Source organism: Sus scrofa, chromosome 6 (assembly GCF_054392235.1).
Source record: "Sus scrofa isolate SSC_HxYL_T2T_F1_AM1 chromosome 6, Sscrofa_HxYL_maternal_Yorkshire_Landrace_v2.0, whole genome shotgun sequence".
NCBI classification, from domain to species: domain Eukaryota; kingdom Metazoa; phylum Chordata; class Mammalia; order Artiodactyla; family Suidae; genus Sus; species Sus scrofa.
In genome coordinates, this window is record NC_139388.1 from 169,650,495 (window position 1) to 169,667,132 (window position 16,638).

Genomic DNA, 16,638 nt, shown 5'->3' on the forward strand with positions numbered 1-16,638 from the left:
GTGGGTTAAGGATCTGGTGTTGCTATGAGCTGTGGTGTAGGTCGCAGATGTGACTCAGATCTGGTATTGCTGTGGCTGTGGTGGAGGCCAGCAGCTGTAGCTCTATTCCATCCCTAGCCTGGGCACTTCCATATGCCACACCTGTGGCCCTAAAAAGAAAAAAGAAAAACAAAACAAAACAAAAAACAAACGAGTGTTGAGTAGAGTTCCCTGTGCTATACAGTAGCTCTTTTTTATCTATTTTATTTCTAGTAGTGTGTATATGTTAACTGCAGACTCCTAATTTATCGCTCCCTCTCAGCCTTCAGCTATAGGATTTTTTTTTTTTTTTTTTTTTTTAGCTATAGGGTTTTAAAATGAGATTTTCTCCCCATTCTGGAGCATAAGGGAATGACCACAGAATGAGTCATAGGGAAAGCCATAGCCAGAGGGGCTGTGGAATGGAAGAAGTGGGATTTTTTTTTTTTTTCCCGCTGTGCCTGCAACATGTAGAAATTCCCAGACCAGGGATCGAACCCACACCACAGCAGTGGCCCGAGCCACAATAGTAACAACACGGAAGCCTTAACCTGCTAGGCCACCAGGGAACTCCTGAATTTTTCAATTTGTTTTGTTTTTAATAATGAGAGAAGGCAGCTGAGGAGATAGGAGGCTATTAATATTAATATCTGTGCAGATCATCTTTTAAATGTATAACATATAGTAAATCTTTTCTCTCCCTTCACAACAATCCTATGATCCTATGAGGCAAGATTCTCTTTTGAGCTGCTTTTTTTTTTTTGCTTTTTAGGGCCGCAGGTGTGGCATATGGAAATTCCCAGGCGAGCTACAGCTGCCCGCCTTCGCCACAGCCACAGCAACGCCAGAGCCAAGCTGTGTTTATGACCTACACCACAGCTCACAGCAACACTGGATCCTTAACCCACTGAGCAAGGCCAGGGATTGAACTCTCATCCTCATGGGTACGAGTCAGGTTCGTAACCCCTGAGCCACAACGGGAACAGCTGATCTGCTTTTAAAACACGGGGAAAGAGAAGTACAGAGGTTAAGGGCACGTTTCTGAATGACGGGATGCATGAATGTGTACAGAACAGCCGTGGTTAAGTGTCTGGGCTTTGGACCTTGGCCGTCCCGGAACCGAGTCCCTGCCTGCCTCTGATTGTGTGGCTTTGCCAAGCGGAGCCTCGCCTTTCTTATGCCGTGGATCCCATCTTCAAGGATTCCCTATCTGAACTCACCTACTCCCTAAAGGTGATTCGTAACCCAAACTGCTTCTCCCGGTGCTTTCGTGGTCTTTCTTGGACATGCATAGAGCTGCGAAAGATTCAAGTTGTCCAACAGGCTCATTCCCAGCCCAGGGTGAGCAAGGGGCCAAGCTGCCGTCTTGTTTCAGCTCTCGTAATGTGAACAAGTGTTCTTTTTGGGCTCTGTTTAGTGTCTGTCACGTTTTATGCATTTTTATGCCTTCGTTGGCGATTTTCCTGTTAAAGACCCTCGTGGGTCAGGCTGAAGGGGCCTCTGGTGTTCCTCAGAGCGGCAGAGCGCTGCGCCTCTTCAAGAAAATCCATGCGTTGGGTTCGATCAGCTCCACTCAGGCACATGTGATGGTGCTGTTGGGCCTGAGTTCAATGTTGACGACATCGATGCATTTTGAACGAAGTGCCTTTAACAGACACACACACAGACTCGGCCATTGTTCCGTCGACAAAATGCTGCGGCCAAAGGCTGCTATGAATCAACTCCGGTAGTTCTCCTCAGAGCAGTGGCTCAATATTTGCCGTTTCAGTGCTTGTGGTGACTTTATTAGAACATGACAACCATGAATAACGAGAACGGACAGTATATGAAATAAGAATAATGATGGGATATCCGTGTAGGGTTGGTGTGGGATTCAATGCGTGAATGTTTGTGAAGAACTTGGCACCACGCTTGGCTCATGGTAAGGACTCGAGCAACAGAGTTTACATTGCTAAGGTGGATGAGTGAGAAAGTAAGGGAGTGACTTTTCCCTCCTCAGAATTCCTCTTCCCGAGGGGCTAAGCTGGGGTTCTCTGGCTCTTGGGCTGGACCCTGACCTCTAGGGTGGGAGGGGGGTGCTGGGGACCAGGATCTGCAATAAAGAGCAGCACCCCAGGCAGAGGGCCTATGTCACAGAGGCCTTAGCTACCCTGGCCAGTAGCATCCTCAGGCACATGACAGAAGCTTCCTGTGCCCATGGGGCCTGCTCAGCTTGTCCGGGCCCCGCGGCCCCGGGGCTTACCTTCCCCCTACCGCAGGCCAGGTATCGGCTGGCCTCGGCCCCGGTTTCCCAGGATGTTCAAGTGCAGCCGCAGACGGTACCGGCAGAACCCCCAAGGCCCAGATGCCACCACGGCAGCCCCCCATCTTGCTCCCGTGGCCACGGACATCAACACCGGCCACACTGCCACCACCAGGGTGTGGATCCTTCCACCGCAAGGTTAGCGAGGGCCCTGAGACGGGGCGGGGGGAACAGGGCCGCTGAAGCTTCCCCCACCTTGGCCCTGCACAGGCCCTCCAGGGGACATACCCCAAAGGCATGGTGGCATCCTGGTGGCAGGCATCCCGACATCTGAGGTCTGAGAGCCTTAATACAGGATGTATCGGCTGGAAGTGGAGGGTTTGGGGAAACGGGTGCATTTAAGAGCAGTGGAGCTTCCAGAACTGCTGCCTTTCTCACCCTCTTCCCTCTCCTTCCTCTCCTCAGTTCTCCGACACCTTTGTCCACCTGGCAGCTTTCTGATCATCTAGAAATGCCCAGAAACAAGTCCAGAAGCTTGGCCGGCTCCGGACCTGCACCTCCGCTGGGCCGTGGGTGGTGAACAGCAGGCAAATACAATCATTTCTGCTTCAGCCGCCTTACTCTGCTCTGGGGTGTCCCAGCTGACTACGCGGGTCGTGAGGGCAGGGCTGGGGCCGAATGCTCCCCGGGTCAGGGTTTCACGACAGCAGCAGGCAGGACGCATGACGGGAAGACAGTGCAAGGACAGAACAAGGTCGGCAGTGCACACCCCCTCTCCGTCCTGGGTCTCAGCTTTTGATCTGCCCTATGAGGTGGGGACCCTCCTGCCTTCACTCGCATCCGCACAGGGAAAAGGGGCTCCTCCCGAGACACCTCAGAAGGTATAGGGAGCCGGGTCCCTGGGGAGGGAGGTAGAGATCTGATCCAACCAGATCTCAGGGCTCCGGTGTAACCCACGAGTGCCGGCGCGTGAGGTCTATGTGGCTTCGTGTGCCTGGCGTGGTCAGTGTGTGGGAGACCAGGAGAGTGGGGGGTCTAAGCAGACACAAGGCTGAGTGTGCTTTCGCAACAAAGGTGCCTCTGTGGCCCACTGAGTGTGTCAAGGTGTGTTTGGGAGGGGGCGAGTGGGCCAGACAGAGGCAGGCATCGGCTCCTCCAGGAAGAATGAAGGTCAAGGGAGGGATGGGGGGGCGCCTGGAGGAGGACAGGGCTCGCTTCCGAGAGGGTTCCCTTCAGCCCCCCAGCCCTTCTGGGAGGCTGGTATTTTCCAGGACTAAGAGCTGAGCCGGGCATCTGGGGGCGGGGACGGCTGAGCTGGAGCCCAGAAAGGGGGCGGGTGCGAAGCCCGCAGCCTGGGGATTTTCCGTTTGGATTTCGGCGTGTGCGCCCACGTGTCATGGGTGTCACTGGGTTTCTGTGGGGTGTGTCTCCATGGAGTTGTGTCTCGGGGCAGGAAACCTCGGGAGAGGCTCTGTCTCTAATGTGTCACTTGATGCCTGATGTGGTGTGTGTCCCGAGGGTCCACCGTGTGGCTCCAGCTCTAGGGCTCCCTTCCTTGAGGGCTGAGCGTGGGAGGGACTCCTGAGACGTTCGGCCTGGCCTCCTGGGGTCCCAGAAGACGGTGAGGAACAAATGCATTCTGTCTGCTCATTCACTCCAAGGCCTGCCGGAGCCTGGGACCCTGAGGGCAGGAGGGGAGCAGACAGCGTGGGTGGAGGATGAGGTTTAGGGGGGAAGGCGCTGAACCTCCATCAGACCTGGAAGCTGGCTAGGCTAGTGCCCCAGGCCCACACGGGGGCCCACACATACAGAGACACATGACACAGTCCAGGAGCACTTGCAGACATGAAAGTGTAACAGGACTCACAGATACATAGTAAAACAATACATACCTGCCTATAAGTACCTGCCTATAAACAGATTCACACACCTACACAAAAGCACCCAAACCTCCCCACACGACACATGTAACAACATACACACATGCCTACCAATGAACACACACAGACGCAAACATACATGCACCTAGATGTAGCACACAGGCATATAGACAGACACATGCAATCATACTCATGCAAACGCAGGCACACACAGACACACACATATGCAAACACACTCACCAGCCTTCCCAGCCCCTGCGGCCCTGGGACCCAGAAGCCTCCCTCCCCTGTGTGTGAGTGTGTGTGTGTGTGTGTTGTGTGTGTATGCATGCCCACACTTGTGTCTCTGTGTATCTGGGTCTGTGCGTGTGTGTCTGTGTGACTGAGGGGTTGCTGAGCTGTGGGAACTCAATGACATCACCGCTTCTGGCTATTTTTAGCTCCCTCTGCAATGAGGGCCCTTCACTGCCCCTCCCCTTCCAGGTTCCCAGCTCTCCTCCCCCTTCAGGCTCTCAGAGGCTGGTACAGCCAGTGGGCACCCACCACCCCAGTCTAGGTGACCCCCTGGATGACCGAGAATACAGTTCACTCTCTCCCACCCCCAGCCAGAGCTCCCTGGAAGCTGGGAACCCTGGGCACCCCGGCCAGAGGAGGCGGCTTGGGCCGAATGGCAGCCCAGAGAAGGGGCCTGTGTTAGGTGAGCTGACCTGGCTGGTCTCCAGGCCCTCGGGGGCGCCTCCTTCTGCTTTGCAATCTGTAACTGTGTGTCTGTCAGTGGTGCCTGCTATGTGCCAGGGAGGATGCCAAGTTCTGGAGATAGAGCTGTGAGCAAGGCAGTGGGAGTTCTTCCTGGTGGGAGCTGCAGCTCAGTGGGAGACAGAGCTTCAACAGAACACGCCGGCAGGGCCCGGGATGGCGGCGAGGGCTCTGCACGTTGGTGACGAGGGGTCTTAATCTGGAATGTAGGTCTCTGTCCGTCTCCCATCGAGGTGACCCGAGGAAACCAAAGGGACATGGTCCCTTTACCTCTGCACCTCTCACCCCAACAACCACACCCCCAGAACTCCACAGAGGTGTGTGTCCTTCTCACACCCACAGCCGTGCTCCCGGCACCGCACCGACCCACCCTCCAAGGGGTGGTCCATTGCCATTTGCCTCTCCCTTTTCTCTGGAGCTTGCCCACAGTTGAGCCCTAGGAGGCGGGCAGGTGTTTCTCATCTATGGATGAGAAACCTGAGGACCAGAGAGGGGCGGTGCTGGGCCACACCTCCCAATGCAGCCCAGGGAGCAGCCCAGGGAGATGGCAGGAAGATGGAATGAGGAAATGGTGCTGGCGCCGGGGTAAAGGAGCAGAGGGTGAGGTCAGCAGGTGGAGGAGGGGGAGGGGGACAGGGGCTGAGGGCTTCCTGTCTGGAGGAGGCCTTCCCGCTCTACCCAGCCTGGGCAACCACTGGAAAATCGGGTTTGGCAGCTTCAGCCAAGCCGCAGGGCTGGAGGAGTGGTCCAGACTGCGCCTGGGAGGCAGCCTAGGGGCGGGCCCATCCTCTAGCAGAGAATCTGGCTAAATGGTCTCATAGAGGGAGCCTTTTATAAGACTGGGGTCCTTTGGACAGTGTGGGGCCGAATAGCTCTGGGCCGAAGGAGCCCAGAATTTCAGTCCTTGTTCTGCTCCGAACCCCTGTGTGAGCCTTAGAAAGTCCTGCCCCCTTTCCCGGCCTCCGTGGGCCCTCTGGAGATGGGGCTCTGGAGGATCAGGTTCCCCACCCCCAAGCCTGCTCTCCTGTTTTCTTGGGAGCCTGATTCAGGCACAGGAACATACAGCCAATGGGTAGGAGCGGACCACACGGCCCCTAGGGCGCCAGGCTGGAGGTCCCTTGTCACCAATGGATCAATGGCCGGAAGCCCCTGCTCCAGACCCACAATGCACTACCAGTCACCCCACCCTTCCCAGTGCCCTCCCCCACACCCCCACTTCCGGCCTCTGTTCCTTGCTCACCTTCAGGGAAAGCGGTAGGGCTCCCTAGGGAATTTCCTCTATCTCCTCCACTGGCTCCCTGCCCAGCGCCTAACCCTCCCCCTCTGTCCCTTTGGCCAGGCCCGGCTCCCAGTAAACTTTCTTTTCCTGGACCTTCAGGCTGGCCATGGAGGAAAGGAAGCTGGTAGGAAGGCTGTGCAGAAGCCTGGTTTTCCTGCTACCTTCACATACGGGCGCCGGAATGAGGGGCTTGGGGGAGGCAGGCAGGCTGAGTGCAGGGGCCCAGGCCTGGGCTGTCCTGGGCATATCCCCCACCCCCACCCCTGGCAGCCTCAGGGGAGGTGGGAATCTTGCCCTTCACTTATCCAGCCATCTTCTTCCTCTGCCTTCAGCGAATTCAGAGAAGAGAGCCTGGAGCCCAGACCTGCATTCTCTGGAAAACAAACACGGAAACCCAGGCCAAGTGAATCCTGGCTGTTGTCACCAGGTCAATGACAAATTCTTGAAACACAAAAATCATAAAATTCTAGATGCATAGAGTGCGTAGTCACAGAATGAGCATCAGAGAATTCTAGCATGGTGCAATCGGAGTTACAGAAGCCTGGGAATGACGGAATTCTGGCATCCAGAGAGTTCCAGATCGCAAGGTTAGAGAATCCTCGAGTTGGAAGTCTTGAGAAGCCAGCTGGTGAAGGGTGGATCTAAAGGGTCTAAAGCTTGGGATTTCCCACTGGGGATGGGCACGGGCCTTCTCACAAGAACACGAAAGAGGAAGCAGAGCGCAGGACACGTGAGCTTAGTTAGGGTGAGTTAACCCACCTGCAATAAACCAGACAAAAGACAGACCTCTTTTCAAAGGGCACATTCCTGATTCCTGAGGATGAGGGGAGTGGCGTGGCAGTGGGGAGAGAGAAGGGAAATATATAAACAAAATATAACCTAAAGAAAAAAAATCAAGAAGCATAATACACTGGTCTCAATGGCTTCAACTTCCCTGGATTGGGCTTAACAATAGCCCAGTACATTTTCAAAGGTTAGTAAGACTTGGGAGTTCCCGTTGTGGTGCAGTGGAAATGAGTCGGAATCTGACTAGTATGCATGAGGATGCAAGTTCCATCCCTGGCCCCGCTCAGTGGGCCAGGGATCTGGTGTTGCCGTGAGCTATGGCATAGCTCCCAGACTCGGCTCAGGTCCTGAGTTGCTGTGGCTGACGTGTAGGCCGGCAGCTGTAGCTTTGATTCGACCCCCAACCTGGGAACCTCCATATACCTCAGGTGCAGCCCTAAAAAAAAAAAAAAAGGGTAGTAAGACTCTTATCACATTGGAATAGCAACCCATGGCTGGCTTTCTTTTTGGTCAGAGAGGTACCAAACACAGAATTCCCGTTGTGGCTCAGTGGGTTAGGAACCTGACTTTTGCCATCCATGAGGATGCAGGTTCAATCCCTGGCCTTGCTCAGTGGATAAACAATTTAGGCATTGCCGTCCCGCGTTGCTGTGGCTGTGGCGGAGGCTGACAGCTGCAGCTCCAATTTGACCCCCAGCCTGGGAATTTCCATATTCCGTGGGTGTGGCCCTAAAATGAAAAAAAAAAAAAAAAGTATCAAACAGAAAACAGTCCATATTCCACACTTTTCTTAGGGCTGCTGGAAGAAGCAGACACTCTGCAAAGCCACCCTGGGGCTGGGGTTCAAAGTCCCCAGGAAGGCCCTAGGGGACCTTGTAGAGGGCATCTGTCTAGGGTGGTGCCTGTTGGAGACGAGCAGGGCATCTCTATGGGAGGAGCCAAGTTTGAGGCAGCACTTTGTATGGGGACCCTTGTCTGACTATGGGTTGGTTACTCAGTAAACAACAGGGATATTTACCTAGCATTTCTGGGAAACGACTGCAAACTCAGGAACCCAGAAGGAGCAGCTCCAGAGAAAGGCAAATGCCAGGCCCTGCTGGGCATGGGAAATGGGGCAATGTCAGCTGGCTAGCCTCTTGCTCGGCTGCCTGTCCTTGGATTCAGCTCAAAACCTCAGGCCTGACCTCTTCCTGCAACCCTGTTTGCCTCCCTCTCTCTGCTTCTCTGCTGTTCCGCATCCCTGTATCTGCCCTATGACCTTTCGCAAATGATGTCCCCTCTCTAGGCCACCAACTTCCTTTGCTCTTTTTTGAAGTCTGTAATTGGGTCCCAAGTTCAATTTTTAGTCTTGAAACTAGTCCTATAGTCCTCGTTTTGTCCAGATCAGTTCCAACTTCAGGTATTTCCATTCTCGGTTCCCAGAGCATGGGTCTGGCAGCTTCAGGGGAGAATGCAGGGAATAGGGAAGAGAAATTATGCTCACACTTGACATGCTGTGTGTGTCACTGTCCATGACAGGTGTTCTTATAAATCTTATACAATGCCCACAACCACACTGTGTATATAAACCACTGCTCCCATTGTATAGATGAAGCAACTGAGGCTCAGGGAGGGTGAATAACGTGTTTCAAATCGTTTAGCCATGGGATTATAGAACTGGCATCTCAACCAAGTCTGCCTAATTCCAAGGGCTGTGCTTTCAGAGGACCAGTATTCTCCGTGGCTTCAATGGGTGAAATGAAAGCCCCTTCAGTGGGAGTTTTGGGGAGAAGTGGTCCCTCTGACCAGCTGCTCCTTCTGGTCAGGACTAAAGGCTCCTGCTGTGAAAACAGTTGAACTGGGGCTTCTTTCTTGGGAGCCCTGAGTGGTCTCAGCTCAGACTGTAGAGAGCGGGGTGGGTTGGGTGCAAGGAGGCTGCAGCGGAGAGTGGGGTGCTTCTGGTCTGGTCGTTAGGGTGGTGTTAAGAGGTTGCTGCCCCTGATCCTGCAGATGGTGTGTATGTGTTGGGGAGGGGTTATGAATGGGGCCTCTTCGCTTTCTGGGATGGGCTAGCTTCCACCCCTGAAGCTGGAGCTGCCTGACTGGCCTCTGTGGCCGGGGGCAGGGGACTTTCCAGCTGAGATAGCATCAGAGTGTGTGGGCATGAGTCTCACTGCGTTGAGATTCCCAGCACCTTTTGGGTCCCTGAGACTCGGCAACTGCCTCCGTTAACTGACTCAGAGAAGGTGGAAGGATTTCAGATGGACACGTGACCCCTTACCTGTCCAAGGTTAGGTTATCAGAGGGGGCTGGGAAATCAGGAAATCACTGACTCACAGGGTCAGGGCTGGAGGCACCCCTGGGGGTGGGGTGGTCATCCAGATCCTTCCCTGTAAGGGTGAGGAAAGGGTTTGAGGTCCAGAGAGGGAACAGGACTTGCCAGATCTCACAGCTGCCCCTGCTGTGACCACCAAGTGTTAGGCACTCCCTTTGACACGAGGGTCACAGAGTCAAACTAATCCTGGTCCTTATTCTTAAGAGCTTTGCCACCCAATGTAGAAAACAGGCTTGGCAGATATTTTCTTTTTTTGGTCTTTTGTCTATTTAGGGCCGCACCCTCAGCATATCGAGGTTCCCAGGCTAGGGCGTGAATCAGAGCTAGAGCTGCCGGCCTACACCACAGCCGCAGCAACGTGGGATTGGAGCCTCGTCTGCGACCTACACCACAGCTCATGGCAACACTGGATCCTTAACCCACTGAGCAAGGCCAGGGATCAAACCCACATCCTCATGGATACTAATTGGGTTCCTTAACCGCTGAGCCACTAAGGGACTTCCTTGACAGATACATTAAGAGAGGTGTCAGGGCTAAGAGAGAGGTTCAGGCTTTGAGAGCTTAGAGAGGCAGGGGCATAGACCCCTACAAGCTTCACGGAAAAGGTATAAGTGGTTCCAAAGCTGGTAAAGAGAGGACAACATTTTAGCTGATCCAAGGGGCTAAGAGACTTTCCTGGCCAAGAAACAGCATGTGCTGAAGCCCAGAGGGAGCGCCGATTGGCTGTGTGGGTGAATGAACTGCCCTGCAAGGCTGGCGCATGTGGCTGGAGTAGACGTCAGATGGGCAGTAGGATAAGGCAGGGTTAGGACTTGAGGTCGCCGCTGTCTGTGCTCTGGGCGGGTCGCAGAGGCGCGGGCTGCCCGGATACAGGGCCCAGAGGCAGCTGGTAGAGCAATCTGAAGAGACCCAGGCTGGAAGATTCTTAGCAGTAGGGGTAGGGGTCGCTGGACTCTCACCACCCCAGGCTCCGGGCTCCTTCCTTTAACCCTAGCCTCTGTCCCCGCCTCCTTCGACAGGACGGTGGCCCAGCCCAAGTGGGGCGCAGCTAAGAGAAGGAGATTCAGCTCTGCGAGCCGCCTCCCCCGCCCAGGTTTCCCTCCCTTCGGCAGCTCCCTCCCCACGCCCCGCAGCCCCCCACCCGGCGCCCGGGCAGGGGCGGGAGAGAGACGTCCTTGGCTTTGGGGTTTCGGTGACTGAGCCCTCCCGGTGCTGCTGTGATGCAGATCCGCTCCGGATTTATTCCCGGACGTTCTTTCCGTAAAGCGGGACGCACCCGGCGCCAGCGCTTGGCCGGACAAGCCTCCTCCGGCCCTGACCCAAGGGCGCCAGGGCCTAGAACAGGGATGGGGGTGGGGGGGGGAGGGGTGCTGTCCCCCGCTAACCCGGGGACACGGTGGCGCCCGGCGTGGCGCCGCCAGCGGTGGCTTTGCGGAGGGTGGAAGCCCCCGAGGACCCAACTAGGTTGAGGGTGGGGGGTGCGGAGCGCCGTGTGCAGGTGGAACTCGGTTTCCCAGACCCTGGCCTGAAGTTTGGTGGAGAAATCTGAAGCTTTAGAGCTGAGAGCGTGTTCGTTCGGCGCTGGAGATCTGGGGTGCAAGACGAACAGGGGCACCCGGCTTATAAGCGGCAGCCCCAAGCCTGAGCGCTGTTTGGTCTCTGCGCTGACATGGTTTTTGATGGTCTCAGTCTGGCTGGAAAACCAAGCTGGAGTTACACCTCCTAAGAGCCTGACACTCCTGGAGGTGGGGGGACAGTTGCGGAACAGAAGAGGAGAAGCGGGGTGGGGGGGGTGCTCGGTGCAGTCCTGAGCACGCCAGCCTCAGGCATAGGACTGCAGGAATGGGGTGAGCACTTTATGTAAAATGCTCTCCAAATCGGCAGGTATGTGTAGGCATAGGGAGGTGACATTTATTGAGTACCTGCCAGATGAAGGGTATTCAACAGGTTGCCAAAAAGTGCGTTTTTGCTTTTTTCTTGTTACTTTTATAATCAGAAAAAGACAATACATCTATTTTTAAATTAAATAACTCATTAATTGACTGACTTTTTTGCTTCTCCCAGTGGCACGCTGAAGTTCCCGGGCCAGGGGTCAAATCCATGCCACAGCAATGACCCAAGCCATAGCAGTGACAACACCAGATTCTTCACTGCTAGGCCACCAGGGACCTCCTTAGCTCTTGCTATTTAAAAAAAAAAAAAAAAAAAAAAAAAAAGGTGAATAAAGCTGGTGTTCAGCACTGCTAAGCCACTTACTGTTTGGTCTTGGAAAATTTGCTTTACATTCTACAAGCCTCATTGTTTTTATCTGTAAGACAAGAATAATAGGAGAATCTAGGCCCAGGGTTTGTGGTGAGGATTAAATGAGTTAAGACAGCAAAAGTGCTTGGAATGCGTTCAGCAAGTGGTAGCACTGAGAATGCTTAGCCTAGTTTGGGCATGGAGGCGGGGGATGGGGAGCAAAAGTCTGCAGGGAGGGTGGAAATCTATGCTGAATCTTAGCATACAAGTAGCAGCTAGTCAATGGAAGAGGAAAAAGAGAAGGATTTGATTTTATTTTATTATTTTTGTGTCTTTTTAGGGCTGCAACCACGGCATATAGAAGCCCCCAGGCTGGGGGTTCCCATCGTGGCGCAGTGGTTAACGAATCCAACTAGGAACCATGAGGTTGTGGGTTTGATCCCTGGCCTTGCTCAGTGGGTTAAGCATTTGGCGTTGCCGTGAGCTGTGGTGTAGGTCGTGCGGCTCAGATCCCGCGTTGCTGTGGCTCTGGCGTAGGCTGTCGGCTACAGATCCGATTAGACCCCTAGCCTGGGAACCTCCATATGCCACGAGAGCAGCCCAAGAAATGGCAAAAAGACAAAAAAAAAAAAGGTCAAATCAGAGCTGTAGCTACCGGCCTATGCCAGAGCCACAGCAACCAGGGATCCGAGCTGGACCTACACCACAGCTGACAACAAAGCTAGATCCTTAACCCACTGAGCAAGACTAAGGATTGAACCTGTGTCCTCCTGGATATTAGTCAGATTCGTTTCCACTGAGCCACAACTTGAACTCTGAGAAGGACTTTAATGACAGAGGGGATGGCATGAGTGAAAACAGGCAGGTGAGAAACAGGACAGTGAATTTGAGGGAAAGAAGGCATGAGGCAGGGAGTAGAGAGAGATGACATTAGAAAGGAAAGTTGGGAGTTCCCCTTGTGGCACAGAAGAAACAAATCCGACTAGTGTTCATGAGGATGTGGCTTCCATCCCTGGCTTCGCTCAGTGGGTTAAGGACCCAGTGTTGCCGTGAGCTGTGGTGTATATTACAAATGCGGCTTGGATCCTGCGTTGCTGTGGCTGTGGTATAGGCTGGTGGCTCCAGCTGCGATTTGACCCCTAGCCGGGGTACTTCCACAGGCCACAGATGTGGCCCTAAAAAGCATAAGCAAAAAAAAAAAGGTAAGCTGGGAGCAGACTGGGATAAGATGGGGGCTCAAAGTTACTGCAGCTGATTTTCTTCCTGAGAGCTGTTGAGGGGGTTTTCAGCAGAGGCAGGAGGAGACAGGCTCCCTGTGGGGCAGTGTAGGGGCAGGGAGACCTGTGAGGAGGAGGATAACGGCACAAACAATGCGGCAGCCACCCAATGGATGGATTTGGGAGAGGGAGGAGGGGCAGGACTCAGTGATAGATTGAAGGGGAGGCACATCTTGATTTCCAACTTGGGTCCCTGGGGTGCTGCTAGTCTCTGACACTGGGATCAAGAAGAGCAACTTGGAGTTCCCATCGTGGCGCAGCGGAAACAAATCCGACTAGGAACCATGAGGTTGCGGGTTCAATCCCTGGCCTCGCTCAGTGGGTTAAGGATCCAGAGTTGCTGAGAGCTGTGGTGTAGGCTGGCAGCTGTAGCTCCAATTGGACCCCTAGCCTGGGAACCTCCATATGCTGCGAGTGCAGCCCTAACAAAAGACAAAAAGAAAAAAAAAAGAAGAGTGACTCATTTGAGGGAAAGCTGAGTTCCACTGTGGACATGCCTGTGACCACCCCCGGACAGACCCTCCGTACCTGAGGTCTTGTCATCCCACCTGCAGGTGGTGTGTCTGTAACATGGGAGGGGTATTATTAGCACTGTTGACTGTTTTCTGGATGCAGCTGGTTGGAGGTCTGGGTGGGGAGGCTGGGGTGGGGGCAGAGGGCTGCCTTCTCTGGGTCCGGCCTGGTGGGTGTTCCTGTCTGGTTCTGGGCCCATAGGTGGTTTCTTTGGGCACAATCATCTCATAGGAGGGCTGAGTTGTCGGATTGTTCGCAAAGAGAATCCCTGGAGGCGGCCGGTGCTCTGTGCTGTGATTACTGTGTCCGTTTGACAGCTCAGGAACCCGAGGCTCAGGAATCGAGTGGCAGAGTCTCGAAGTAAACAAAAGGCTGGGTGATGTCTTCTCCCAGTGCCAGGTGCCACAGCATCAATGGTGACATTTGCTCTAAGGGGGCCAGGGAAAGCATCAGAGCAATGGCTCTGTGGGGAGAGGGGATAATGGGGATTGGGAAAGGAAGCAGGGAAAGCTTCCTGGAGGTGGTGCCATTCATGTTGTCATAGAAGCAGATTCTTGTTCTCTGCCTTCGAAGCCAGCCAGAGATCATTGGCAATCAGCATTGCCTGCCTTGAGGGAGCCCTTGTCGTCTGAGGGGGCCTCTAGGCAGAATGTGTCCACAGAGCCCAAAAAGAAGTGGGTTGGAATTCCTGCAGGCATTTCAGGCCTGAAACAGAGGCACTTCTGCCTTAGTCTCTGGCATCTGCCAGCCTGAGCATCCCTCCTGTGCTGGCGCTTCACTGGCAGCTGGAATCCCACTGCCTATTCATCTTCGTATCAGGGTTCAGCACAAGTTTATGTCCTGTTCCCAGGTTTTGTTTTACTTAAAAAAATCCTGAGGTGAAGTGGATTCTTTCTAAGGGAGGATTAACCATTATAAGAAAAGCTGATCTTTCTGTGGTAATTGGGGAAAAGTTTTAAAATACACAAAAAAGTTGCTAACATTCATCCGTCATTCATCAAGTGTTTTTATTTATTATTATTATTTTTTTAATTGGCTGTGCCCTTGGCATGTGGCAGTTCCTGGGCCAGGGATCAGATCTGAGCTGCAGTCGTGACCTATGGCACACCTAGGGCAAACGCTGAATCCTTTAACCCACTGTGCCAGGCCAAGGATCAAACCTGCACCTCTGCAGTGACCAGAGCCACTGCAGTGGGATTCTTTTCTTTTCTTTTTTTTTTTTTTTTGGCCTCACCCATGGCATATGGAGGTTCCCAGGCTAAGGGTCCAATCGTAGCTGTAGCCGCCGGCCTACGCCACAGCAGTGCAGGATCTGAGCTGCATCTGTGACCTACACCACAGCTCACAGCAACGCCAGATCCCTAACCCACTGAACTAGGCCAGGGATGGAACCTGCCTTGTTCAATCCTAGTCATATTCATTAACCACGGAGCCCTGATGGGAACTCCTGAATTTGGATTCTTTTTTTTTTTTTTTTTTTTTTTGCTTTTTTTTTAGGGCTGTACCCGCGGCATATGGAGGTTCCCAGGCTAGGGATCCAATCGGAGCTGTAGCCCCTGGCCTACGCCAGAGCCACAGCAACGTGGGATCCGAGCCGCGTCGGCAACCTACACCACAGCTCACGGCAATGCCGGATCCTTAACCCACTGAGCAAGGGCTGGGATCGAACCCGCAACCTCATGGTTCCTAGTCGGACTCGTTAACCACCATGCCATGCATTTGGATTCTTAACCCACAGCACCACAGTGGGAACTCCTCTCACTGCTTTCTAAGGATCATCAGGGAACATAAAGGAATTTCCCAAATACGGCTACAATGAAACGGCTCTCAACTCTTCTGAAATGAGGCTTTGGGAGATCGAGGTCAGCTATTTTCAGTCTCCCTCTACGGAAATACCTTTCGGAGAGGGGAGATGGACAGGAGTAGCATGTGTCTGCCTTGGGCACCTTCCTACTTTGGCGTTTGATAACTGCACGAAACTTCAGCGGCTTTGGCTTCTCTAGCCATCACTCTGTCCCGTAGGGATCAACTTTCTGAACAGGGATTTCTCCTGGCTCCCAGAGTGGCTTGAACTGAGAGATGGAGAACTGAATATTGGCCCTGGGGATGTCAGGTTTAAAGCTGTGTAAACTTGGAGCGAATAATGCTCTGAGTCTCACATAATCTTTTCAAAAGGCTGTTTTGACTTTCTAACTGGCCTGTCTAGCTGAAGAAAGAAGTCAAAGATGATCCAAAATTTGATAATGTGAGGGAACCCAGATTTGCCATGCTACCAAGTCCTTTAAAAGAAGAAAGCTGGGAGTTCCCGTCGTGGCGCAGTGGTTAACGAATCTGACTAGCATTCATGAGGTCGTAGGTCTGATCCCTGGCCTCGCTCAGTGGGTTAAGGATCCAGGATTGCCGTGACTGTGGCGTAGGCTGGCAGCTACAGCTCCGATTCAACCCCTGGCCTGGGAACTTCCACATGCCACAGGTTCGGCCCTAAAAAGACAAAATAAATAAATAAAAATAAAATTAAAAAAGAAGAAGAAAGCCAATCAGGACCCTGGGCTTCAGGATTTATGATACTAGTTGGCTGAATCCATAGCTTCAAATTTAGGAGTTCCCGTTGTGACGCAGTGGTTAACGAATCTGACAAAGAACCATGAGGTTGCGGGTTCGGTCCCTGCCCTTGCTCAGTGGGTTAAGGATTTGGCATTGCTGTGAGCTGTGGTGTAAGTCGCAGATGCGGCTCGGATCCCGTGTTGCTCTGGCTCTGGCATAGGCCGGGCAACAGCTCTGATTAGACCCCCAGCCTGGGAACCTCCATATGCCGCAGGAGCGGCCCTAGAAAAGGAAAAAAGACAAAAAAAAAAAAAAAAAAAAGATTTAGGAGGCTGGGGGGTGTGGGGTGGGGGGCCTCTGGCCTTGAACATGAATGCCTGCTCAGCCACCTCCTGTGGACATTCAGGGAGGTTCCCAGGCTGACTTTGGGGTGGAGGGAGCTGGAGGGAGGGGGCCCAGCAAGTGATTGTCAGAATCATGCCCAGCTGAGCATTTCTCGCTTCGAGCATTTTTACCCACATTAGCTAATTAACTGACAGTTTGTCCGAGTGGAGCTGAGGGATAGCAGGAGACAGGGAGCTCATGCCTGATCACGCTCGCGGGGTCTGGCAGGGACTGATAACATGACTGCAGGACTAGGGCCAGGGTGTTTGGACAGGGGCTAATGGACAGGAGCTAATTGACAGGCTCTTGGGCCCGTGTGCTTGATGGTCAGCTGGTTTGCCCAAGACAGTATGATAAATGCCCCATTCAGTCCAGGGGCAGTCACGGCCAGAGACACCCAGTCA

The 16,638-nt window shown here is 53.5% G+C and overlaps 1 protein-coding gene and 1 long non-coding RNA gene across 3 annotated transcripts; one reads left to right on the forward strand and one right to left on the reverse strand.

Annotated features, from left to right (window-relative positions):
• Positions 1 to 637: 637 nt before the first annotated feature.
• On the reverse strand, positions 638 to 4,531 carry LOC146402999 (uncharacterized). The gene is made up of 2 exons (XR_014808440.1): positions 4,381 to 4,531; positions 638 to 3,941 (listed from the first exon to the last, which is right to left on the reverse strand). It is a non-coding gene; the product is annotated as an uncharacterized LOC146402999 (long non-coding RNA).
• Positions 1,103 to 2,871, forward strand: P3R3URF (PIK3R3 upstream open reading frame). 2 transcript variants are annotated; one of them, XM_084965208.1, is made up of 3 exons: positions 1,103 to 1,939; positions 2,277 to 2,458; positions 2,726 to 2,871. In XM_084965208.1, exons 1-3 carry the CDS (start codon positions 1,903 to 1,905, stop codon positions 2,759 to 2,761), a joined length of 255 nt encoding a protein of 84 aa, XP_084821334.1. In that variant the 5' UTR covers positions 1,103 to 1,902; the 3' UTR covers positions 2,762 to 2,871. The 2 variants fall into 2 exon arrangements, with proteins under 2 accessions (XP_084821334.1, XP_084821333.1); XM_084965207.1 differs by lacking the exon at positions 1,103 to 1,939 and having other exon boundaries at positions 2,096 to 2,458.
• Positions 4,532 to 16,638: the final 12,107 nt, after the last annotated feature.

Coding starts and splice junctions, on each gene's coding strand:
- P3R3URF (XM_084965207.1), top strand. CDS start 2,215: ATGGGGCCTGCTCAGCTTGTCCGGGCCCCGCGGCCCCGGGGCTTACCT. Junction 2,459..2,725: donor GTGGATCCTTCCACCGCAAG/GTTAGCGAGGGC, acceptor TCCTCTCCTCAG/TTCTCCGACACCTTTGTCCA.